General features: G+C 62.5%; 1 protein-coding gene and 2 long non-coding RNA genes across 12 annotated transcripts in view; 2 read left to right on the top strand and 1 right to left on the bottom strand.

The window, feature by feature from the left end:
- The window catches only part of CABIN1 (calcineurin binding protein 1), a 97,996-nt gene that overhangs the window by 18,849 nt on the left and 54,335 nt on the right, over positions 1 to 24,812 (bottom strand). For 9 of the 10 annotated variants that reach the window (XM_033439661.2, XM_033439657.2, XM_033439658.2 and 6 more), the window contains one exon: positions 19,381 to 19,494. In XM_033439661.2, coding sequence (XP_033295552.1) covers positions 19,381 to 19,494 — 114 coding nt within the window. Of the gene's footprint in view, positions 1 to 14,554; positions 18,682 to 19,380; positions 19,495 to 24,812 lie in introns of those variants that run through there. The other variant, XM_033439660.2, reaches the window with a different exon arrangement.
- LOC125961316 (uncharacterized) lies at positions 2,415 to 10,465 on the top strand. The gene is made up of 2 exons (XR_007471878.1): positions 2,415 to 3,761; positions 3,878 to 10,465. It is a non-coding gene; the product is annotated as an uncharacterized LOC125961316 (long non-coding RNA).
- Positions 13,017 to 24,038, top strand: LOC117203743 (uncharacterized). The gene is made up of 3 exons (XR_004486648.1): positions 13,017 to 13,090; positions 14,539 to 14,614; positions 23,776 to 24,038. It is a non-coding gene; the product is annotated as an uncharacterized LOC117203743 (long non-coding RNA).

The raw sequence follows: 24,812 nt of genomic DNA, 5'->3' as shown, positions 1-24,812 counted from the left end.
CGCGCCGAGCCCCTCCGCCCCCTCCCGCCCACTCTGCGGTGGGGCAGGGTCCCGGCCCAGCCCGGGGCTTGGAGTAGGCCAGGCGCTCACCAAGCCCCGGCACCATCTTCCCACCCCCGCACGGCAGCTATTTATAGCCGGGGAAGCACCGCGCGGGGTGCCGCTGCCCACCCGCCGGCCGGCTCACCATCCCCGGTAGTGGCCCGCGCAGCTCCCGGTCCGCGCCGCCCGCCGCGAAGTTGCTGGGTCGGCGAGCTAGCGGCTTTCGCTTTCGCGGGGCCGGCGCAGCGTACACCCCCGCGCGCCCACTTGCGTCCCCGGCGGGTCGGCTGGGCTCGCCCCAGGCTCGCGGGCGGGCTTCTCCCCCGGGTCCCCCCGCCCCGGTCCGCCCGCCGCCCACCTGGCGCTGTGCGGGGACCCGGACGGGGCAGGGGGCGCCGCGACCCCGCCGCCTGCCGACTTCCTCTGCCGCGGCGCCCGGGAAACCGCGGCCCGCGGGCTTCCTGCTGCGCCGGGCGGGCCGGGGGCCAGGCGGGGGGCGGCCGCGTGAGCCGGCCCGGAGGACTGAGCCAAAGCTCGGGAGAGCGCAGAGCCTGCGGGCAGAGGGGAGACACTGTCGCGGCCCGGCCCCCGGCCCCCGGCCCCCGCCCCGGGCAAGTTCCTACCCGCCGGCTCCGCCGTGGCATCTGTGCAGGGAGCTAGGGCGGGCGCCGGGCCATGGCGCGGAGGCTCGCTCGCTCGCTGGCTCGGAGGGCCGGGGCGGGGCGGCGGGGCCGGACGGGGCGCGGGCGCTCGCTCGCTGTTCGGCCTGGAAGCGGGCCCAGCGGCACGGCTGACTTTGCCGGCAAACGCTCGCGGGTTCCGGGCCGGGCCGCTGAGGGTACGGGGGGCACAGCCCTCACCGCGGGAGGCTGTGGGACCTGGCATCCCAGGCCGAGCCGGGTAGGGGCGGCCAGGAGTGCGGAAGGCAGGGCGACAGGGGCCAGCAACGCGCTGGGCTGGGGCTGTCCTCGCCCTGTACGGGGCAGCTCTGTGCGCGGGGCCGCTGGAGTTGTGCCCCGAGGGCCCGGTGCAGGGCAGAGGAGTGGGTGAGTGGGGGATGTCCTTGCTGACCCAGTGGGGCAGTGGGAGCTGGAGTGAAGCCTCTCCCAGGCCCATCCTCAGCGGGGAGGGCAGGACAGGGGCATCATGGCATCCCCTAGGGGGCTTTCCAGCTGGGAGGGGGCTCATTTTCCAGTTGGCTGTGAGGCCCCAAGAGCAGAAGACACTGGGGGGAGGGGTGGGGCTGGGCAGAAGCCAGGCAGGCTCAGGAGCCCCTCAGCCTCGGCATGTGGCAGCCGTGCAGAGGCCTACGGGTGCCAGGAGCAGGACTGTGCCCCTTCTGAAAGGAGTGGGCTCAGAGGGACGCCCCCGGCACCCACAGCCCCAGCGAGCACACAGCACCTTCCTCTCTGGCTTCCTGTGGAGCCGGCCGCCCTGGAATTATCCACCAGCTCCTGGTTGCTTCTCCTAACCCAGCTGAGGACAGGCCGAGCAAAGGCGCAGCCCCCCGGCCAGGCACCAGCCTCCCCACCATCCCTCCCCCACCTCAGCACCACGAGGGCCCGGCTCTTTCCTCCCTCCCCAAACACCCAGATGCCTCAGATCCACCAGGTCCCTATCCTGGTGACACTTGTCCTGGTGACATCTCCCCAAGCCAGATAGTTTCCACCTGTCGTGCCCCGGCTGGCTCCTGCCCACTAGCTTTCCCAGGCTTGCCACATGCCCCCAGTCCAATCGGCCCAAGGCCAACCTTCGGCCAGGGGGCTGTGCACTCCCTGCCTGCCCTCCCTCCGGGGGGCGCAGAGGCAGTGGCTCACACTCCCTGGAGGATCAGGACTCTCTGTCTGGCCCTGGGCTCCCAGAGGCCACACAGCTGCAGGGAGACAGGCCACCTTGAGGCTATGCCCACTGGGCTGGGTCTCAGGCGAGGAGTGCTCCCGCCGCACGTCCTCAAGTCACAACAGCTGTTCACTGTCCACACTCATGTCGTCATGACACCCACACGTGGGGACAGGTTCAGAGTCACACAGCAGGAAGTCTAGTATGGCTGAGAGCCATCCCCAGGCCTGGCCGGCTCCAGAAGAGGTGGGGACACTCCCCCCAGCTGTCCCCAGGGCTAGAGCAGACATGGGACGCTCATGCCCTGCACAGGTCGAGTCAGACCCAGGGAGGCTGAAGATGTGTGTGGGCATCACATCTGGGCCAGAAAGAAACGGTGTGTGTGGAATGGGTAGTTCTCTGGAAACAGGCCCCTGTGTGCAGGAGGCCTCCCACACAGCTTGGAAGCAGCGGGTGGGGGCAGCCCGGGGCTCAGGGTCTTGCTGTCACAGCAGGAGGGAGGCCATGGTGGGCGAGGGGAGCTCAGGGGCTCTGGGGAGATGCCCCGGGCGAATGCTGGCACCTGAGGGCTCCACCTCCTTGGCCTGCTCCAGCACCACACGGCACCCTGCACCCCAGCCCTCTCCAGAGCCCCAAGAGATGGGCATCACCGTCTCTAGCTGCCAGGCCGCAGAACAAGGAAGTGGGGACCACCCTCCCTGACCCCCCAGGGGGAAACACTTCTGTGCACATGGGGATCCTCCCCGGGGCTTCATGCAACAGCACTGTGATAGCTGTGGGACTGGTGGGCCTGAGAACTTCTGGGGCCTGAGAAAACCTTGTGCCCCACCTGGCACTTGTCAGCACCCTATGCAGGTCCTAATCGCCCACAAAGCACTTGGACGTGCAGGACACAGGCCTCTGACTACTGCCCTGGAGAAACAGCTGCTCCCCACCTCAGGGCCACCCTGAGGGCCTAAGAGGGTGGGAGCTCCTGCACCACTATGCCACCCTCGGGGCCACCCTGACCTTGCTCCCCCACGGCCAGCAGGAGCCCCTGTGAGCAGGGAGGGGCTGGTCTAACCTGTGAGCTGGCTGTTCGGGGTTAATCCTGGGGGGGGGGGGCAGGTGTCCCTGGCCACCTTGCCTGGGTGCTGAAGGGTGTGCTCCAGCCTGCCCCTGGAGTCACCCTTGTCACTGGCCTAGTCACAGCGAGCGCCCCAGGACTGCCTGAGCCTGGCAGGCTCCTGGGAGGAGGACTGATGCAGAGGGGGGTGCACGGCCCTGGGCTGAAGACAGGCCCAGCACCTGAGAAGCCCCTTGACCTCAGGGCAGGATGAGCCCCACGCTATCAGGGTGCCCCGCTGCCTCTCCAAGGGACACCTAACCTTAATCCCCCAGAGCAAACTTCAACAATCGATCATAAGAAGAAAACAAACATCTGAGGACATCACCTGATCCCCACGGGGGCTTTGCCTGACAGACCCCTCTCCCCACTCTAGCCCCAGGACCTGTGGGTGACCAAGAAGACAAGGAAGATGGTGGCAAGGGCAAGAGGTAATTGGCCCTGAGAGCCACCTCCCCCTGCCTTGGACCTTACTCGTTGACCTCTTCCAGATGGGGGACTGGGGGCCAGCAGGAGGAAGAGGTGGCCAGGGCTGAGCTGGGGAAGGAAACGGCCCACACACAGGCCCCTTCCTGCCCTCGGCTCAGAGCCCAGGCCTTCCCCACATGGCCCTCACCCCGGGCAGCCTCACTGCCTACAGGACCCTGTCTTTCTTCTCTTCAGCCCTAAGGGAGAGGTTCTGGTCCAGCCCCGGTCAAGGGCCAGCCCTGGGAAGTCCTGACCTTCACATCCCCAGCCACCATCCACCCAGTACCCCTGGGCGGCCAGCGGGGAGGTAGGCAGGCCGGGGCTGCACCCGTGTCCACGCTGGGAAGTCGGGCGGCCAGCTTTCCTCTTGCGGCCCCCACCTGACTATCCCCGTTCATTCTCTGCTCTGCCACCATCTCTTAGGTGAAGCACTTGCACACCCGTCGGGGCTGCAGAGGGGGAGCTGTGAGCCCGGGAGCCCAGGGATGGCCGCCAAAGCCAGAAGGAGCCAGAGAAGGTGAGACTGGACAACTCCAGCCTTGTCTGTGTGAGTAGTCCCTGGCCTGAAGGTGGTCCAGACTGTCTCAAGGCATCCGTGTTGAGTGAGGAGCAGCAGAGGACAAACAGTAGCCTTGGGGTAGAGGCTGTCATCCCTATGCAAGTGGAAAGGAAGACTCCAAGGCCAAGAGGCGTGTGGTGGACCGGGGAGTGGAAGCCAGACTAACGGACCAACGTGTGCAAGAGCCCACGCCTGCACCCGGGGCGGCATGCAGAGCGTGTGGCGGGCCTGCTCACACCTCTCTGGCCACCTTCCTCTCAGCGGGCAGCATAGCCCCCTCGAGTGGCCACACCCTCCCTGGAACCACGCACCTGTGCTTTGCGTCACACGCCCCAGGCCTGCACCCCCAGCAGAGGTGGCTCCTGGCCCTGCAAAGCCAAGACCCAGACCTAGAGCTAGCTGCTGGCCAAAGTGCCACCGGCTGCGCTGCCCACGGGACCACGTGGCCCAGTGGCCTCTCACGGCCACCCTTCTCAAGACCTGACCCAACGCAGACCTGCATCCTGGTTCCTTTCCACCAGCCGTTACCCCAGCCCCCACCTTGACCTAACCCCAGTCTTCCCCAGGCTAAGTCCAACGCTGCCTTTTAGGTAGCAAGACTGCTTCTTAGAGTTAACAGTCCAAATTCTCAGCACTGGAGCTTTGAGCTGCCAGCTGGCCTGGAGGTGCAGGCCTCCCCGCTATGGGATGCTGGCTCTGTGTGTCGTGTGCCTGAGCAATCTCTCTGCCGGTAGCGTGCCAGCCTCACAGGCCCACGGCAGCCAGCTTCCTCTCCTTTCCCTGACGGCTGAGAAAGCAGCTCGCCTTCCACCCCGGGCACACAGACCCCAGCTGCAGCCCCATCTCATTCTCACTAGAGCCTCTGGCGCTCAAAAGCGGCTCAGACTATGCTCTGCAGCTGCAAAGTATCGCTGATGTCACTGAGTCCAGCTGTTTTGCCTGTTTGACCCATGAGTGAGGACACAGGTGGGGAACAAGGACCTGCCCAGGGAAACAAAGAGGGCCGGGCGCAAGGACCCTTGTCCCTCGGTCCGGGGCAGCATCCACCTCAGCAGACAGCTGTGCCCATGCCACGCTCAGCTCTGCGGGGATGAGCACACGAGTATGCATGCACCTCCACAGTGCCTGACCTGCAGGGCCTGCCCAAGGCCCCAGTCACCATGGGGCGGAGCCAGGGTCTCGGTCATGGATGCCAGGGCTGTTGTGCGCAGGCACTGACACAGCCGTGGCCCATGTCAGCTTGGCTGACCTGGCAATTCCAGCCCAGCTGGGGGCTCAGGAGCGGAGCTGGCCTCAGAGGGAGAGAAACAAGGTTGGGGTGGGGGACAGAGCAGCTTCAGGAAGAAGAGGCAGGCCTGTGGGCTGGATGCTGTTGGACAGGGATCTCCCCACATGGCGGCAGGGGTGGGGGTGGCTGGGATGATCAGGGACAGCCAGTGGGACCACGTGGAGGGCAAGGGGTGCCTAGTGTGTGCAGTGGGGCTGCACGTGGCCTCATGGAGAGAGGGACTGCCAGGGGTCTGGGGAATGGGCAGCGAGGAGAAGAGACACCAGCAGGCTTTGATGCCTCTCGGGGTGATCTGGGACTTGGCATGTGTTTGATGGGGCCCAAGAGAGCCTCCTCAGAGCAAGAGGGTGCTAACACTTGGCTCCTTTGAGCCCGCCCCACGTCAGGGTTGGAAATGAGAGCTACCGTCCAGGCTTCTAGAATAGCCCAGTCTTTGGAGGGCTGCTGAGCTGCTTCCGTTTCATCTCAGGAGGGGTGCCCGCATCCTAGAAAAGCCATGTCTGATGTGCATATGGAGAAAACTAGGACAACCCATCCACCATCTGACCCCTGGCTCCTAATGAGTGGCCTTTATGGACCTGGGGGCATCTGTGCTGAGTAAGTGGAGCCAGGTTCAGGCCACAAGTGGTGGCAGTGGCCGTGGCCTGTGCCAGGTGTCTTCCCTGGATGACCAGCACAGGATCCTCATGCAGGGAGGGGCTGAGCTGAAGGGGTGGCGGGGGTCAGGCACTGACCACAGACAAAGCCGACATCCCAGGCAGAGCTGGTGCCTCCACTGGCGTTCAGGTCCCAAGCAGGCTTACAACCCGCCACCTCCCCCAAACCCTTCACACTCGTGTAGAACATCAGAAGGGGAACAAACTCGTCCAGGCGTGTCCTGCAGAGCAGGGCTCTGTCCCCAACCTGAGGGGTGCCCCGAACCAGAAGAACAAATGTGAGATGTTACAAGCGCAGCATTCCTCCCCTCTCTAGAGCGCCGTGCAGCCTCTGCTGTGGCCTGGGGGCCTCCCACTGAGCTGTGAGGAACAAGGACGAGGACCGGCCCCTGCTAGCAGGGCCCCCACACCTGTCGGACGCTCGTGCTGGCAGGTGGCGGAACTTGCAGAGGCCTGAGTTCACGACCCAAGCCAAGCAGCGTCGCAGCACATATCCAATCACTCTCTGGCTAGAGTGCACCCTCCCCCGGACGTACCTCTGGATGACCATGGACGTGGGCAGCCCTGGGGACAGCCAGCCCTGCCCTCTCCAGCACCACCTGCCCCACCCAGTGCCGACCCTCATGTGCCATTTGGCCTCTCTCTGTTCCCTCTCCTGGACCACCTTCTCCCTGGTCTGTCCTGCCACCTTGCCCCCTTCCCCTTGCTGTAGCTGGCCGACCCCCTCTCCTGCACCCTCGGCACACGCAGGGTGCCGGGTGCACTGCTCACACCCGGCCCCGAGGAAAGGGGGCTGAGGCAGGGGCTCCCGCAGGTCGAGCCCTCCCTCCGAGAGCTCGCTGCGCCCGAGCACCACCATCTCCTCCTCTTGGGTTTCCCGTGGTGCCCCTGCTGCAGGGCCGGCTTCATTGCCCACCCAAGAGGGGCCTGGAGCCCAGGGTTCCCTACCCCTCCTCTGAGTAGGGCCAGGCGGGTCCCTCTCTGGAAATAAAGCCCAGCACTGAGCCGCTGGGGCTGGGGCGGCCTCCCCTGCAGCCCGGAGCGGGCCCTTGCTCGTCTGTCCTAAGCAAATTTGCCAGTGTCCCCACATGGGGAGCTGCGGGGTGGGTGTGACAGGACGTTATCTGAGAGTCAGTGCCACCCTGGCGAGGGGCTGGGCTTCCTGGGGAAGCTCCACCTGCTTTGGCATACCCTAATTTTAGACTTCTTATACCTAATTAGAGATCAACGTTTCAAAATTTGTTTTTAATCAACCAAATTCCTGCACATCCTTCCCAACTGGCCCCGAGCCACCTCGCCTCCTTCCCACACGGACCCCAGTGAGCCTGTGTGCTCTTTTCCACGAAGTCCCTTCCCCCAGCTGCCTCCTCCTCCTTCCGGGGCCTTCCTGGACCCTCTCCTGGACACAGTGGCCCCGGGGCACATGTGGTAATGGTCTCCCGTGATCCTCGATAACCCCGTGAGGTGGGTCTGGTCAGCCCCAGTTTACAGATGAAGAAACTAAGTCTTACCAATACTGAGCAGCTCGCCCAAAGCCACCAGCTATGGGTGGGGCCAGGCATGGTGCAGGGCCTGAGGCTGGCCAGGAGCAGAATTGAGGGTGAGGGCGTGGGCGGCCTTTGAGTGGCCTCACCCTGGCCTGTGAGGGAGTACATGCTCTGCCCCCAGAGGCACGCGGTGGCCACAGCCCATCACCATGGAAACCAGGCCGGGGCCCCTGGAGCCCTCAGCTCTGGTTTGGATTTCAAACCCAATGCCGCTTTCTCAGAAGCAACTTGGTCAAACTTTCCAAATAGGAAAAGTGGGAGGAAAAAGAGAGAGAGAGAAATTCCCAGCCTGAAGCCACCCCAGAAAGACGGCCTGGGCCCTGAGCTGGGGAAGCCCTGTCTGGGTGGGCAGTGTGGTGGCAGGGCAGAGACCCCGTAGCCTCCCCAGGGCTCATGCCCCTCCTCTGGGGAGCAGGCGGTGGTGGTGCAGCCGAAGCAGGTGGGCCCGGCCCTTCCTGTCTCTGCGGGAGCAGCTGCCCTTTTGTGTTTCCCAGTGGGGTGTGTGAGAAAGGGCTCTTTTGGAAAAAGGGTTGGAAAACCACTGACCTCATCCAGCTGGCCTGCCTTTGGAGATGGGGAAACTGAGGTCAGGGTCGGGACCAGGAAGTCAAAAGCAGGGCTAAACCCCGAAGGTAGGGCAGCATGGCTACGCCCAGAGCAGGCGCACCGGAAGATCTGTGGGTCGGGCCCCATGTGGACGAGGCGCTGGGGCATCCACACTCCAGGCCCCTGCAGCAGCCCCGGCTCCACGCCATGGGGGTGCCGCCCAGCCCTGTGCTCGGGCTCCTGGGCCAGCGCCCATCGCCACAGGAAGGCTGTCCTCCCTTGGGGCTTCCACTCCAGCTCAGGATGACTCTGAGCTACCCAGGGCACACCTGGGAAGCCCGCAAGGAAGGGGAGGTGAATGAGCAGCAGCCACAGGCACGGTGCCCTGAGGGGACGGGGGACAGGCAAAGGCCACCAGATACACTCTGCCCTCCCCTATGCCCCCACCCATTGCCAGACCCCTTAGGGACCCTCAGCTGCACTCCACCCTGCCCCTCCCACCCCCAGAACCCTCTGTGGGGGGGATGCTCCTGCCCACTGCTTTCACTGTCGAGACAGGTGTTTGGAGACGTGATGGCAAGGCAGTCACGCACTCTGGCAGGGGTGGGCCCGGAATGGCCACGTCCTGATTGCACCAGGCTGCTCCCTGGGGCCCAGTGTGTGGCTTGTGGCCATCTTGACACTGTTGGGACCACAGGGCTCTCGAGTGCCAAGCGCTGGACGTTCACATCCCCCATCTCACAAATGAGGAGGTTGGGTCTGTGCAGTCACAGGGCACCTGACTCGGTCAGAGGTGCGCCGGCCCACGGGGGCGGCCCCCCGGCAAAAGCAGCAAGCCTTGGCTCAGCCACAGCCCCCACACTCCCTGGCTCTGTGGCTCAGGGCTTGTGGTCTTCAGAGTCCCTCCTGCTGGGTTGGGGTGGGGCCAGCTAATCAGGGACAGGCAAGCAGGATGATGCCCAGGGCGGAGGTGGGCTTGAACCTCCACTCCTGCCGGGCTGGGCGCAGGCTGGGTGGGGAGGGCGGTGGGCAGGAGGTGAGAAGCATCCGAGCTCTGCTCCCTGCGGGCTGCGCGATGCTGGGCCTCAGTTTGCTCACCGTGAGATGGGAATCATGGGGCCGCAGGGAGGAGGAAATGTCTGCTGTCCCCGAGCTCCTCTGTGCCCCATGGAAGCAAGCCCTGTGGCCTCCCTTCCATGGCAGAGGCCTGCTCCCTGACATTGTTTCCCACCTCAGCCCAGGGGCCAGGCCACAGCCACTGCCCTCCCACAGGCCGGGAGCCACAGGGAGGGCCTGCATCCGGAGTGAGCCCCAGCACTCCATGGGCCAAGAGGACTAAGCAGAGACTGGCATAGCCAAGCATCCTCCTTCCCAAAGGACAGGTTCCTGCAGTGACTCTGCCACAGCCGAGGCCTCGGGGAGCCCCCCTTCCTCCTGGCCCTGCCCCGCTGGGTCCTGCTCCTGCGGCCTCAGGAAACACAGCCCTCCCTCGGCCCTCTCCCACGGCTCCCTGCGGCTCCCTGCCATCCGTGGTCTGAGCCGCTGCCTGCCCTGCTCCACTTTCCAAACCCTCAAGAGGGCCCTGGGCCTCCTCCGGAAGCTGCCCCCCTGCCGCCCTCCAGACGGCGCCTGCCTGGGGCAGTGTCCCAGGGGGATGAAGCTGAGCCTGATACGTGCCTGCCTCAGAAAGACTCAGCGGAGACACTGATTCCAGGAGCAAGCCTCTGAGAAATAACTTGCAGTGGGAAAAGCAGTGCACACTGGAAAATGTTCTTCTCTCAGGAATGTTGCACAGCAAGCTCCTGACCATTCTGGATGCGGATACAAACACTGCTGTCCCGGGGCTGGCCAGAAACTCTGGGGTGGAGGCTGCCCGCAGGATGTGGGACCCGGGGCAAGTCCCGTGCCCCACTGGGGGACCATCATGGTGGGGTGCCGCCTTCTGCCAGGGCATCCTGGCATGGCCACCGCGGTGAGCCCACACCTGGACACAGAAACTGTCCCCAAGGGCCTGGCAAAAATGCACGTGGGGGCAGCCCGTCCAGAGGCTGATTATGTCTGATTGGTTTTTAAAGTCTAGCTGTGAATGGGGGTGGCTTGGCTCGGGCAGGGATTTATGACCGCTGTGGTCCTGTCAGGGTGGGGCCGGGGCATCCTACAGAAGGGAAGGCCTTGGGCACCTGCTCCAGGCTGAACCGGGCCCAGTGGGCTGGAGGCTGTGAAGTCCCATGAAGCTTGCAGAGCCGAGGACACGGGAAGGAAGGAGAGCTCAGGGTGATGCTAAGAAGTCACAAGCTTGCTAACCGTTTAAAGACTCTTAAAAACTGGGCCTTTTCCCTTGGAGAACTTGAAGTGATTCTTTTGTTTACTTTGCTTTTGCAACCGGCCCATCAATCAACTCAATAAAGCTAAAAATAGCGCCACAGCAGCAATTCCTACTACAGCCCAGTGTTCGATTTCCTTAATTTAAACTTTTCCCTTCTTTTCTGTTCTCTAATTCCCACTGACGTGACTGGGTGTCCTTTACCCTGACGTCAGGACGGTGTTGTGCACGGCCTCAGTGATCTCAGCGAGGATGGGGCAGGCGGTGACCTGCCACGGTCCCCCTCCATCGAGAGTGGGGACAGGAACAGAGGACCGGGAGGGGTGTCCACTGGTGACAAGGAATCCCAGTTTCTTCTGGGAATCAGTCGACACCAGCACGTGGAACTGAACCATCCTCAGGTAAATGGTAGGACGATGAACTGTGGGCCTGCAGGGGCGCCCTGTGTCCCACTCGCCCACGCAGACCCAGGGCCCACCCCTGGGCCCACCTCCACCTGCGCCCTCACACTCTCTGTCCCTATGGCCCTGCCTGTCACCCTGTCGGTCCAGGAAGGTGCGCTGGGCCCGTCCTTGCCTGTCTCTGGGGTCCGTCCACTGGCTGTGTTCCCATGGCCCTGACTTGTTTCAGAATGTCTGGATCCCAGCTCAGGCGCCCACTTGCAGTGTGGCTGGGCCTCAGTTTCCTCCTTTGTAAGGCAGGGATGATGGCACGACCAACACCTTGTGGGTTCTAAGGATGCAACGCGCTGCTGTGAGCGGTGATGCGTTGCTGTGAGTGGTGGCCGCCTAGAGGAGTGGAGGCCAGCAGCACACCTGGCCCTGTCCCAGCCCGGCCGCTCCAGCACGCCTGCGTCAGCTGGTGTCACGTCTGCCCCCTGCCAGCCCCTCTGCCCTGCGAGGACCTGGCCCGTCCACGGGGTCACCCCACGGCTCCCACTGCTCTGTGGTGCAGGCACCCCCACGCCACCTCCTCTGCCTCTCTCGACCTCCTGCTCACCCCTCAGGTTACGGGCTCTGACCTCCAAGAGTGGTGGGGCTTTATTCAGGCCTGAGGGTCTCAAAAAGCATGTGTGCAAAAGTGATGGCAAACCCACTGCGAGCTCTGGGCTCCCCCAGCTGTTGTTCACCTAGTCGCCTCCCCCAGAGACCTGGTGCCCCTCAAGAGTGGGCCTCACTCATGGCATGATGGAAGGTAATCAAGGGCCGTGCACAGAGTGCTTCGCCACCAGGAGGTCTCAGAGAAAGGGAGGGGCGAGGGTCCTCCCCCCCATCCCAGGAGGGGGCAGAGGCGCAGGATACAAGCTGCCACACTCACCTCCACCACACTCACCTCCCCGACACCCACACTCTCTAGAGCCCAGATGTGGCTGCTGAACTCCGAATGGCACAGCTGCTAAGGGAGCAGGCCTTGGAGTGGGACCCACCTGGATTTAAATCCCAGCCTGGCCACTTGTTAGCTGTGTGACCTTGGGCTACTCCCTGGGCCCTGCACCTCATTCAAAGGGGGTATAACAGAACCAGCCTTCCCAGGGCCCTGGCCGCTGTCACGGCTGCTGGCAGCTACTGTGCAGAGGCCCACTTGACATTCTCTCCCAGGACCCACAGCAGCCAAGGCAGCCAGGGAGGGGCTGTGAACAGGGCCCGGAAACAGGGCCACAAGCTCTGCTGTCCAGCCTGGTGGACAGAGACTAGAAAAGGGCTTTTGGTTTTAACAGCCTAAAATGCCCACTGGTATCAACCTCCCCTTCTGTACACGGGGACAATAACAGTGCCTGAGCACCACAGACGTGCTGTGGGGACCAGAGTCAGCGCCTGTAAATGGCGCCAGTCCTGCCACTGCCCCCCGTCCAAGACCGGGCCAGACCAGGCACAGATGCTCTGGCCTCCCTCTGTCGCTGTGCTGTGCCTCGGGAGCCCCAGCAGGTGGGCCTGGGGGTCTACACAGAGAGGTGGCCGGGCCCAGCCAGCCAGTCGCTTGAGGCCATGTCCACATGGCCCCGCTGCCCAGGGGAGGCCCTGGTCTACACCGTGGCCACTACTGACCCCGGCCCCCCATCAACCTGGCACGCGGCCTCACCTCCCAGGGCAGGGCTAGATGCCCGTGCCCCCTGCCCAGGCCACCATCCTGCTTATCGCCAAATGGGCCAATCCCAGTGTGAAGCCAGCGCTGGCCTTCCGCCCTTCCTCCTCACAGGCACTGCCGGCTGCCACCCGCGGCTTCAGCACCAGAGAGCACAAGGTCCACATCCCTCCTCCGGCCTAGACTGGCTGTGGGACCTCGGCCAAGGCACCTCACCTACTGGCGCCTCTGTGAAATGGGACTAATAATCCAGCCACTGCGTGGGTTGGCCTGTGGCCCCTGGATCTTGCTGTCAACCGGCCCAGGGCCTGGCACGAGCTGGTCTAACACCCAGGCGACACTCGCCTCGAGGTGTGGGCAGAGGGACGAGCCGAGGTGGAAGGTGATCGGGTCCACAGCCAGGCCCGAGTGGAGGGAAGGTGACGTGGGCGGGACCAACTTCGGAAAAGCTGTCGGTCTGCTGTCAGGCGGGCGCTTCCTCTCCTGGCTGTCTTGGCCCCGGCCCAAGCGGGCGGGCAGACTCCACACTGGAGAAGCCATGCCGGGGCACCCGCAGGCCGGAATGCCCCACAGGGACACGCCGTGTGGCTTGTTTACTGCCAGGAGGCAGCACAAAGCCCCGCTGCCAGGGGCGGGTGCGTATAATTAACTGGGTGGAGACCAACACCTCTTCCCTGGGTTGAGCCTCCAAAGGCCCTGAACTTGAGGCTGGCGTCCGGGGGCGGTACCACTGGCTCAGTCAATGGGTGTATGCAAGTGAGGCAGGGGCTGCCCACGGGCCCACCCGGCGCTGAGCTGGAAGGGCGGGGGAAGAGGGGCCGAGTCAAGCCCCGCAACAGGAGGTGGCTGTCCCAGGCACAGACCCCAGGGCCTGGCCGGGGCTGGGCGCCCCCTCGCTAGAGGCTGCTGCTTCCTAGCTGACCTCGTCCCAGGGACCTCTAGAGGGCGGGAGGGATTCACATTCACCAGGCACACCCGCCTGCCGGGCACTGTGCTGGGGGTGCATCAGGGGGCAATGGCAATGCTGTTCTAGATGAGGCCCCCACCTAGGGATGCCCAGGCGCACTGAGCTCTAGAGGCCAGGCCCTGCCCAGCACCATGGGCTCTCTCCCTGGGGAAGGGTGCTGGCTGAGGCCTGACCTACACAGTGGGCCATACCTGGGGCTGGGCAATAGCTGGGGCTCAGAGGCCCCTGGCCTGGGCGGTGGGCCCGTTGCACCTGCCCCTCCCTAACACCGGCATCTGCAACTGGGTGGGGTTGGGGGACCCCCCAGGTCACACAGCCAACCGGTAGCAAGTCAGAGTCGGATCAGTGGGACGGATTCCTGCCAAGAAGCACAGGGTGCCAGGGGCTTTAGAGACCTTCTCTCCTTCCCCCAGCTCTGGTAGGTAGCTGTCTGGCAGCTGGCTGCCCAACCAGGGGGCCCTTCCTCCCACATCAGGGCCCTCAGTGAGCCACCAGGCTCCAGGGCACAAACACTTAATGAAACAAAGATGACTCCTGATGACTGTATCTCCCATCAGTTTAAGCAACTTGGAGTCAGGACAAACAGAACCACAGGGTGTGTGGTGGCTGCAGAGGAGAGTACACCAGAGCCCAGGCAAAGGCACAGGCCTGGGCGTGGGAAGGTGCTCCAGTCTCCCTGGTCACCCCACAGGTGGGCCAAAATGAGAGTCTCCTTCGGTTCTGAGTGCCCGGAGGGGCAGGGCAGTGGCCGGCGGGAAGGCACCTGGCCCAGATCGGCAGAGCCGTTAGGCGTGCGTGGGAGCACTGGGTAAGGAGTGCTCGTCGTGGAGCCCCTGGCACCGGGGAGAAGCAGCCCTCCTGTACCAGTGAAGAACTGAAGCCGCCAATCCACGGGGGAGAGGGCAGGTAGAGGCGCCCCGGGACAGCCAGACAGTGGCATCTGCAGCAGTGACAAGAAGGAACACAGCTGCATCCACAGGCACTGACAGTAGAGCCAGGACACACAGAAGGGGGCCCAGGTGGTGGGTGGGGATGGCGACATCCACATCTCAGGCTGCCCCACTCAAGCCAGGGCAGGCCCTTCCACCCTCCAACCAGGTCCCTTCTGGTCCCCAGCACTGCCCTCTTGAAGCACCACCGGATCCGCAGACAAGCCCCAGGGCCCGGAGCAGGCTGACTTCCTGTCCTAAGGGTGAGTTGTGTGATTGGCCAAGAGTGTGCTGAGGGCTCCTGTCCACCTATCATGCCCATCCTGCCAATGAGCAACCCCATGCCCTGTGTGGGCTGAGTAAGGGGTGAGTGGCTGGGAGCCAAACCCACTGGGGCCTAAAGTCTGTGCTTTTCTCGGTGACGATGCGGCCCTGGGGGCCGCCAGCCACCGCCAGCCGTGGGCTGCTTTCCATGAAGAGGCGGGCCTCCTCATGGGGCGGGAGCAGCCGTGGTGGAGGCCCCGCAGGCCAGCGCTCCCCCTCCGCTCCCTCAAACTCAGGCCACAGTCGCCGACGCCTGCGCAGCCTGGGAAGCGGGGACAGTGCCGGCCAGGCCCTCGCTCCCTTTGCTTCTTTCATGGTGGCTGGAAACTGGGTTGAAACAAGAAAAAAAACCTGCTTGCTAAAATCAGCAAACATTTTGGGGAAGGAGGGAGAGCGATCTCTGGTTTGGTTACTATGGGAACGTTTCCGAATCAACTACCAGTGGGAGAGAAGTTTGCCCTGGACAGAGCTCCAGCCCCCACGGGCCCCCCACCCAGGGGCACACACACCTGCCCAGGAAGCCGTGGAAACTTCCAGGCACTCAGAAACAAGCCCGTGGCCTCTGCTTTCCTGGTCTCTTCTGCCCAGGGACAGACAGCCCCTCTCTGCAGCCCCCTCAGGGCTGGCACTGGCTCAGAGGGCTCCCACCCCCAGGTCCAGCCCCGCTTCGCTGCCTCCCACCTAGGCCTCTGTGTCCTCCATGGGGTCCCAGCTCCCTGCACAGTCGTCCTGAGGAGGCACCGCTGAGTCGTGTGGCCACACGCCTTCTGCCCGTCCCTCCCCAGGGCCCAGGCCAAGCCGTGCCAGGGCGGGGAGGGCCGCAGGACTTCAACCAGCAATGTCCAACAACTCCCGGCCCTGTTCTGGCAAAGGCCAGACCGTTCTGCCTGTCGGGAGAGGGCGGGGTGTGGGGCCCTTGGGTGGGGCTGCGGCCACTCCGGACTCAAGCCCAGGGCCAGGATCCAGCCTGCCCGGCACATGGCCCACAGACGGGATTTTCCACGGCAGAGAAGGGGTGGGTGGGAGCCAGTACCTCAGTCAAGTCTTTGGGGCGGGGGGGTGATGGAGATGCGCCAAGTTCGTTGCTCTCCCTCAGATGCTCGTCCCACCGCATGGCTGGGCCGCTGTGCACCAGGCCTCTGCCGCAGGGCCCAGGCCACCGGTCCCCTGTGCACCCAGCCCTCTGCCCGGCCCCTCATGCTCCCCGAGAAGCCCCGGCCGGCGCAGCCTCAGCCCCAGCCTCCCTCTGGCCCCCTCCCTGGCCAAGCAGCACCCACTACCTGTGGGAGCCCTGCCTCCAGTCAACCGGACTCCTTGAGGGTCCCGCTCTCTCCCTGTGCCCCACAGCACGCTACAGAGGCCTGCACGACCGGGCAAGCACAAAGGGGCGAGCCCGCGAGTGTCCTGCGGCAGGGCCCACGGCAGCCGGTGCTGGCCACACCAGGAGGACGTGCTTGGAGACGGGCTGTGAGGGAGATGGTCCACAGACCCGCAGCGAGCACCTCCTCGGGACCCAGAGGACAAACAGCCACAGGCGGCCTGCATCTCTTACAGGGAATGTCCCTAAGACTTAGTGTCGGCGAAAAAGCCCAAGTTACCAAAAAGCACCCCCCCCATACACATATACACGCAGGCATATTTTTTAAAGCAGAATGACAAACTTGTCTGATTTGGTACACGTACACTTGAGAAAAGGGAGTAGCCGGCCGCTCACAGAGGTACCTCTAAGGAGGGCAGGAGGCCTGGGGTGGGAGACCAAGGGTGTGGGCTTTGCTGTGCGTCTGAACGGTTTGCAATGACGATGTGGCCCAATGACAATGTGGCTCACATGATTTTCAGAAATCGCCAGTAAAAGTTAAGAGGCAGGTCTCCTAGCCCAGGCCCTGAGGATGACGGCACCGCCCAGGGTGGTGGGGGTTTGGATGGCCCTGCCCTCACCTCCCCACACCTGCTCACAGGGCCAGTCCCTGCCCCGCCCCCACCCCAGGCCCGGGCAGTAACCCCAGCACTGGAAGGGAGAAGAGCCAGCCTGCTCGTCCTGACCCCCAGCCCAGCTATCAGCCCAGCACATTGGCCAGGGCAGCAGTCAGCCGAGGGCTGCCCTGAACACTCCTCGTAAACAAGGCAGGAGGCATCCCTCCTGCTAAGATCTGTCCCACAAATGCGTGCAGGGCCAGCACTCCCTGAGGCGCTGGGAGCGAGCTGTGGCTAGAAGACACATCCACCCCGAAGGTCCAGCCGCAGCAATGGCAAGGCCAGAGTGGGTGGTTCAGCAGGGGCCGTGCTGTCACCAGCCAGCCTGAGTGCCTGTCCCTCGGGTGCTGCATAAAAGGGGGTGCCATCACCTGTCTGCCCTCTGCCCAGAGGTTAACCTTTCACTGCGATGCACAAAGAAACAAAAGCTGACCCAGAAGAGGCAAAACCGTGCAAAACGTCCCGTTCAGCCTGTGGGACTCATTTCTGGAAGGCTCTGGAAACCATGGGAGGAGCTGCGGGGAGCAGGCATCTGAGGGGCTGGCCTCCTAAACTCCGCTGTTAGGAAGGCTGGTGCCTGACCCGGAAGGAAGAAAGGGGGGTTGGGTCCCTCCTTGCAACATTACTGCACAGGCTTTAAGGGCAAAGCACCACGGGGCGGGGGTGTGTGTGTGTGTGGGGGCGGGGGGCAGAGGGAAACTTTCCCGGAGCACCAACCATGCACCAGCTCCCAAGTGAGGCACTTCCCCTTATCTAACTGGGTCCTCAGTCACTCTTCAGGCCCACGTGTAAGGAGAGCAAGCAGGAGTTCAGGGGAACCAAGCCACCTGCCTGACTCTCACTCTGGTTCAGCAACTGCAGAAGAAAGTTTTGCAGAACACTGAAGAAGGGCCCCTTTCATTAATATAGAAAGAGTTCTTATAGATCAATAACAAAAGGGCCAATAATCCAATAGGAAAATGAACCTGAGTAGAAACTACACAGAAAAAATTAAAACTGCTTACATGACATCACAGTCCCACTCACAAAGAACGCAAGTGTTTTTCACCCACTGAAAAGCAAACATAAAACCATTTAATAATAGAGAAAGTCAGTAAGTCCAGGGCTGGGGAGGAGCTGGATCGGAGGGTAGCATCTGCTAAAACTTCAAGGCCCCACAAACCCCTTGCCCCAGGAATTGTCTCTCAGAGTGTATTCTAGGAGTGGACCCCCGACGCGTGTGCAAAGACATATATACCAGCATTGTCTGCAACAGTGGAAGACTGGAAACAACCTAAACGTCCATCAATAGGGGTGGTTAGTAAACCTTGGACATCCACATGGGAGGACCAGGCAGCTATTAAAAAGAACAGCAAGTTCAAAAACACCCTCCAAGGGCTTCCCTGGTGGCGCAGTGGTTGAGAGTCCGCCTGCCGATGCAGGGGACACGGGTTCGTGCCCCGGTCCGGGAGGATCCCACATGCCGCGGAGCGGCTGGGCCTGTGAGCCATGGCCGCTGAGCCTGCGCGTCCGGAGCCTGTGCTCCTCAACGGGAGAGGCCACAACAGTGAGAGGCCCGCATACCGCAAACAAACAAACAAACAAAAAACACCCTCCAAGACACACGCTTAAGTGAAGAAAAACCAGGGGCAGGAGCACGTGCACTTTGCCCTTGTGTGCGTCTCCGGGCGTGGGCTCCAAAGCGGGCAGGATGAGGGACAGTGGCTGTGGCCTGGGCATCTGGGTGGGAGGGAGCATCTCTTTCACAGCAAACCCCTTGGTACCATGCAGACTGATCTACCACTTGTCTATAAAATACCCATAGGGAGAGGGCTGGCAGGAGCAGGGCTCCCAGGCTCGGAGCCCCTGCCCAGCCCCTGCTCAAGCCTGGGAGAGGAGAAAAGCCATGAATCCAGACACCTACCACCCGGCCGGCTCTCAGCAGGGACCTCACTCTGCCCATATGGCTCAAGAACCAGCCTCTGCCACATCCCTCCAGACCCTTCAAGACCCCCTCGGCTCCTGTCCAGGCCAATCCTGCCCTTCGGCTTCTCTAGATGTGAAAGGGAAGCAAGGAAAATACAGAAGAAACCAAAGCTCTGAGGATCCATGTGACATGCCAAAGCCACCCAGCTGAGGACAGGTGAGGAGGATGGGTGGGGACCCATAGGTGGAGCAGAGTGAGGGGCCAGTGGTCTCTGTGCAGGGCAGAGCAAATGCGGGAGGCCCAGGCCAGGCGGGTTGGCCAGGAGGGGCAGATGTGGGCTCTACGGGGCCTCAGGGATGGGCCATGTCTTGTCTGAGGGTGGGTCTCTACCTCGCATGGAACATCAGAGCTGGAAGCGCACTGAAGACCCAGCACTGGCCACACTCATTTTTTTTCAGCAGCAGACCAGCCTCCAATCAGAATCTCCAGGTGCCCAGGACCCCAAGGGGAAGCAGGGCACGGGCCTAGAGCCCCTCTCACCACTGCCCACCGCGGCCCCAGAGAACCACCGAGCTCGTCCAGGCCTCTCCCCATAGCTGGCAAACCGGTGCCCAGAGGGGGCAGCGACCTGCCAGAAGTCGCTCGGCAAGCAGGGCCTCACTCCCGAGTCTGGCGCACTCTCAACTGTGCCACCCAGCCTGCCCTCTGAGGCCGCTGCCATCCCGTGTCCTGGGAACGCCCACGCTGGGGTCCATTCCCACACCTCCTTCCATGAAAAGCGCTGGCAGCCAGCAGCCGCGGAAATCAACAAGGCAGACTACTCACGTTGAAGAAATTGGTCTTGTTCCTCTCGCAGAAGAGCCCCTGTGCCGGCATGTGCTGCAGCTGTTGCCACGGGATACCGCTACCTAGCAACACATCGCGGGCCCACTGGAGGTTCTGGGGAAGCAAGAAGTAGGTTGGAAGTGAGTGTGTGGGCAACTCTGGGCGCCCACGGAGAAGGGAGGCAGTCCCCTCCTTCCAGGCTGCGTGGGCAAAGCAGCAGCTCCTGCAGACATCCATCCCGCAGCGCCCAGCGGCCCCGGCCGCCGGCTTTGATCATCTGGCTGTGGGGTGCATTTCAGGAACTGGTTTCCTGCCTAATACAGCTGACCTAGGAGACTGTGGCCTCAGACTGCCTGAGGAGGGCACAGACAGGGACGCCACACCCTGACAACTTCACAAGCTGCTGCACGGACCCAGCACCACACCTTCTGCCAGGGGATGCCCCCACTGGCCCAAACGGTCAAGCCTGACTTGTCAGGGTGTCAGCTGCCACCGTGAGCCTGGGAGACCTGGGGCTCTGCAGGACGCCGGGGATGCGTGCTTGTTGGGACGGGGTGGGGTGCTCTGTGCAGTGCTCAGGCCGCTGCTCTCTGGGCAGTGGTGCCTCTTGGTGGAACCCAGGGCACGGTGAGAAGCCAGGCCTTCTCTGGGGACTTCTCATGGACTGGAGAGCACACCTTCCCAGCAGAGCACAGACAGCGTGGGCCCAACTGCGGGCCTGTCAGCCTCCCACAGACTCAGCAGACAGCAGGCTCTGGGCAGCCCCCAGGTGGGCCAGACGGAACTGACCAATGGCTCAGGAGACCTTATCAAGGTTCACATCCGAGGCCCCAGATGGAGCTGATGGGGACAAGGAGACCCGTGGGGAACGGACAGGCAACAGGCCAGCGGGGGCACCTGACCTGCCCGCATACCTGCAGCGACGTGTGCCTCCCAGGCAGAGCACGTGACTGTTACCCTCACCACGTGGAACTGCCAAGGAGAGCGGCCTCCAGCGCTGCCTGAGGTCCAGAGCCAGTAAGGGCAGAGCAGAGCCTGCATTTGGCCCAGGCCGGAACCCCAAGGCCGGGATCTTCCCTAGGCCCCGCGGGGGTTAGGTGGGATGGGGGTCATGTCGCAGACCTGCCTCTGCCTCTGCCTTGTGCTCGGCACCGCGCTACCCCAGGGACGCAGGCGACCCCTCTCAGGCCTCATGTGACCTGGCCCCACTCGCCGGGCTGGAGCCCCTCACCGGCTCAAGGGCAGGGGTCCTGGTGAGGGGCTCTCCTCTGCTTGAAGGCGCCCCTCCCTCAGAGCAGGCCCAGCCCATCCCGTCTTCTGACCTCCAAACCCACGTGCCGCCCCACTCACCCCCACAGCCCTCAAACAGCCTCGTCCACCGCCCCGCTGTCTGTCAGCCCCGAGGGCAGGGACAGACTGACCTCTTCACTGATGGCTCCTCAGGGTCTAGATCAGTAGGGGGTCCATAGAAAGGTGGGACAGATATTTGAGAAAAGAATCAAAGGAAGGAGACTTCCTTAGTGGCGCAGTGGTTAAGAATCCACCTGCCAATGCAGGGGACACGGGTTTGATCCTTGGTCCAGGAAGGTCCCACATGCCATGGAGCAACTAAGCCTGTGCGCCACAACTACTGAGCCTGCACTCTAGAGCCTGCGTGCCACAACTACTGAAGCCCACACACCTAGAGCCCGTGCTCCACAACAAGGGAAGCCACTGCATTGAGAAGCCCGTGCACCGCAATGAAGAGTAGACCCCACTAACTGCAACTAGAGAAAGCCTGCGTGCAGCAACTAAGACCGGCTGCAGCCAAAAAAAAAAAAAAAAAAAGAACCATCAAAGGAAGATGGACAGAGTTTGAGCTTGAAGGAAATGCAGCCCATCAAGCCGAGGGGACAGACTAAGGCCCAGAGGCAAGAAGGAGACTGAAACACACACTGGGGAGGGGGGAGCCCAGGGCACTGGAGGGGGCAGAGCAGCCACCCACCCATGGCTCAGCACACCAGGGAGCCCAGGAAAGGACTGCTTGAGCACTCAGGAGCCGGGGAGGCCGGAGCATGAGGTTGTTCTGTGGAAAACATCCCCCGCTGGTCTCCCGGACAGGCATTCAGAGGTCCGGGTCTGCTCGCAGAGCTACACGCAGGTGCGGGGTGGTGCACATGGATCTTTGTGGAAGTGCTTGGCAGCCTCGGAGAGCTGGACCGCCTCTCTGGGCCTCCACTGCCCACTTGGAGGATGGTGGTGGCCATCAGGCCACACCTAGCATCAGCTGGAGAACCCCAGGAATGCAGACAGGAAAGCAACTGTGTACACACACGGCGCCTTGGGGAGAGCTCCCTGCCCTTCCCACACCTTCTCCCAGGAGCTGGCCCTGCCACCGCCCCTGTTCTGCCCTCCCACTGCTGAGCGCTAAAGGGAGGCAGCACTGGGAGGTGGGAGGCAGCACTGGGAGGTAGGAGGCTGGGGTGGGGGTGAGGTCAGAGAGCTTCTCTCCCAAGTTCCCTCCCTGAGGGGTTGCCAAGGGTTGGCCGCCAAAGGGCAAACACTCCAGGGGCACTGCGGCTGACCCAGGCCTGCACTGCCCACCCGGCCCAGGCCCCTGTCTCCTTCGTTAACGGCTCTTCAGATCAGTGGTTGGATGGTGCCATTGCGACCTGCTGGGCTCCCACGGCCACCCCACTGGCTCTCCCCACAGCCGCCCGAGTCTCACACACAGCCACACGCGTCCCCCCCTCCCCTGAGCCTTGCCACACTTTAACCTCACTCAGAATGACACCCCACGACTCCTTCCCACCTAACCGGCCCTCCTGAGCTCTGCCGCCTCCTGGCCCTCCCCTCCTGTCCGGCTAGTCACACAGGCTGCGGGCTGAGCCCCATCCGGAGCATGCATGTTGGCTGCGTGTCCACCTGGAGGCCTCTCCCTGATAGCTCCTCGCTGGGCCCTCGACTGTCGGGTCTTTGCTTAGAGAGGCCTCCCGGGTGCCCTGTCCAAACGGCCACACTCTTGCGCCCATTCCTACCCACTTCCTCTCGCCCCACTCTCCTCCCCAGGGAGCCTGCTGCGGAATGCGTGAGCGCCCTGGAGGGCACGCCAAGCATAGGCACTCCTGCCATGTGGTGGCCGCGGGACGACATGGTGATGGGTTCACCCCTCTTTCCAAACGTGAACAACAGTATCTGTGACGCACACGGCTGGCAGAGGGCTTGACCTACTCAAATCGATGGGCTCCACACCATGGAGAGAGGCCCATCTGTCCCGCTGACTCTGGCCCCAAAGGCACAGCACTCTTCACACCACATGGCACAGACCTTGAAGTGCATAACCAAGGTTCCTAAGCTGAGAAAAACATCGAGTTCTCACTTTATAAACCACACAAGTAAAGCCTGACAAGAACCTGGCTGGGGTCTGCGTGGAGAGGCTGGGGGGTGGGGGGCATTTTATGTGCCCAGAGGGGAGCAGGGCTGCAAGCAGGTGGGCAGCTCTGCGCTGGGGCCACCTGCCCTTGTGATGCCGGGTCCTGGCCCCGATCACTCACACGCACCTACAGAAGGGCACACAGCCTGTGCAGGAGGGTCAGTCCCTTCACACCTGCCCACTCCTCAGAGGCTCTGAGGGTCCCACACATGAGCTGGTGGCCCAGAGGATAGAGGACCGCCCAGAGCAGAGCACAAGCTGACAATGAATCGGTCAGGGCTTTCCCAGAGATCTCGTGGTGGGCACAGCTCTGCCAACCCTCCTGGAGGGGGCAGCCCTAACCAAACAAGTCCTAAACAGACACAGGCCTGGGCCCTAGCCCACTGCAGCAGGGTGAAGGGGCATCTCAGGGCACTTGGATCTGCATTTCCCTGATGGGTAACAGTGTGGAGCATCTTTTCTTGTGCTTATTGGCTGTTTGTATGTCTTCTTTGGAGAAATGTCTATTCAGACCCTTTGCCCATTTTTATTTATTTATATTTATTTATTTATTTATTTATTTATGGCTGCATTAGGTCTTCATTGCTGCACGCGCGCTTCTCTAGTTGTGGCGAGCGGGTGCTACTCTTCGTTGCAGAGCACGGGCTCTAGGTGTGCAAACTTCAGTGGTTGTGGCACGTGGACTCAGTAGTTGTGGCTCACAGGCTCTGGAACGCAAGCTCAGTAGTTGTGGTGCACGGGCTTAGTTGCTCTGTGGCATGTGGGATCTTCCCAGACCAGGGATCGAACCCGTGTCCCCTGCATTGGCTGGTGGATTCTTAACCACTGCGCCCCCAGGGAAGTCCCACCCACTTTTAAATTGGGTTGCCTTTTAATTAACAAGTTGTAAGAGTTCTTTGTATATTCTAGATAAGAGTTCCTTATCAGATATGTGACTTGCAAATATTTCTCCCATTCTGTGGATCATCTTTTCACTTTGATAGTGTCCTCTGAAGCACAAAGGACCCACCGGGGCCTCTCTGCTCCAGGCAGCCACCGGACCCATGAGATGGCAACGGGGAGATGCCACTGCCAAGCCCACAGGCGGATTTGATGAAGAAACAGGCTGCTGTTGAGCCCACACGGCAGGAAGCGTTTGTTACCCAACAGCTGCGTGGGAAGTGGTCGCTGCTGCTCAGTGACTGATTCAGCTGAGAGCTCTGGCCACGCCCCCAGGACTGCGGGCTGCCTCGACAGGTTCCCGCGCTCAGCCTTCAAGGCAGTGAGGTATTCACAAACTGCTCAGCAAAGCCTCTGGATGAAGCAAATGGCAGCCCACGCTACCCCCAGGGCGTGGCCAGGCCCGGGTGCATATTGGGGGCCCTCCATGGCCGATGCAGGAGAAAGGGGGGCTCACGCGTCGAGACAGTGCACCCTCTGGAAGAACCACGTGGCGAATCTGGGCACACAGTGACCGAGGAGATGCAGAAATGGGGTGTGATGCCCAAGGAGCAGACAACCTTGGGCAGCTTCGTCTCTGCCACCCGGTCCAGCCACCCCACCCCACCCCATGGCCGCCACAGACCATCACAGGGGACCCAGACGACCTGGGGGAATTCGAGGAAAGAGCAAATGGCCAACTGTGAGCATGGACACACTCACGACATTGGGGGGCAGTGGAGTGACAGGGCCTGGGCTCCCAGAGCCGGGCTCCGTGACTTCAAGCAGAGGACACGACCCCCGATGGTCAACGGTGTGAGTGCTCAAGAGCTGAGAGAAGAGACACACGCAGCGTACTCTGTTATACTGGCAAAACTATGAATAGCCCCCCTCCAATTTTTCTTTAATTTTGACATAAATACTGTTTTTCACTTTTAAAAAGCCCACTCAGCAAGGGAACAGGTTGTGGAGCCCTTTATGGGCACAGCTCCCGTACTCAGATTAAAGCCATTCAAAGGGGAGGCGGGAGTGGGCGCGCCGCAGGCCTCCATGGGGCCCACATTGCAGCCCAGCTCTCCCTCACCCAACCCTGTGACTTCCG

This window comes from Orcinus orca, chromosome 15 (genome assembly GCF_937001465.1).
Source record: "Orcinus orca chromosome 15, mOrcOrc1.1, whole genome shotgun sequence".
NCBI lineage: Eukaryota > Metazoa > Chordata > Mammalia > Artiodactyla > Delphinidae > Orcinus > Orcinus orca.
Note: the sequence above shows the minus strand (reverse complement) of the source record. Positions and strands in the feature narration are given on the sequence as shown.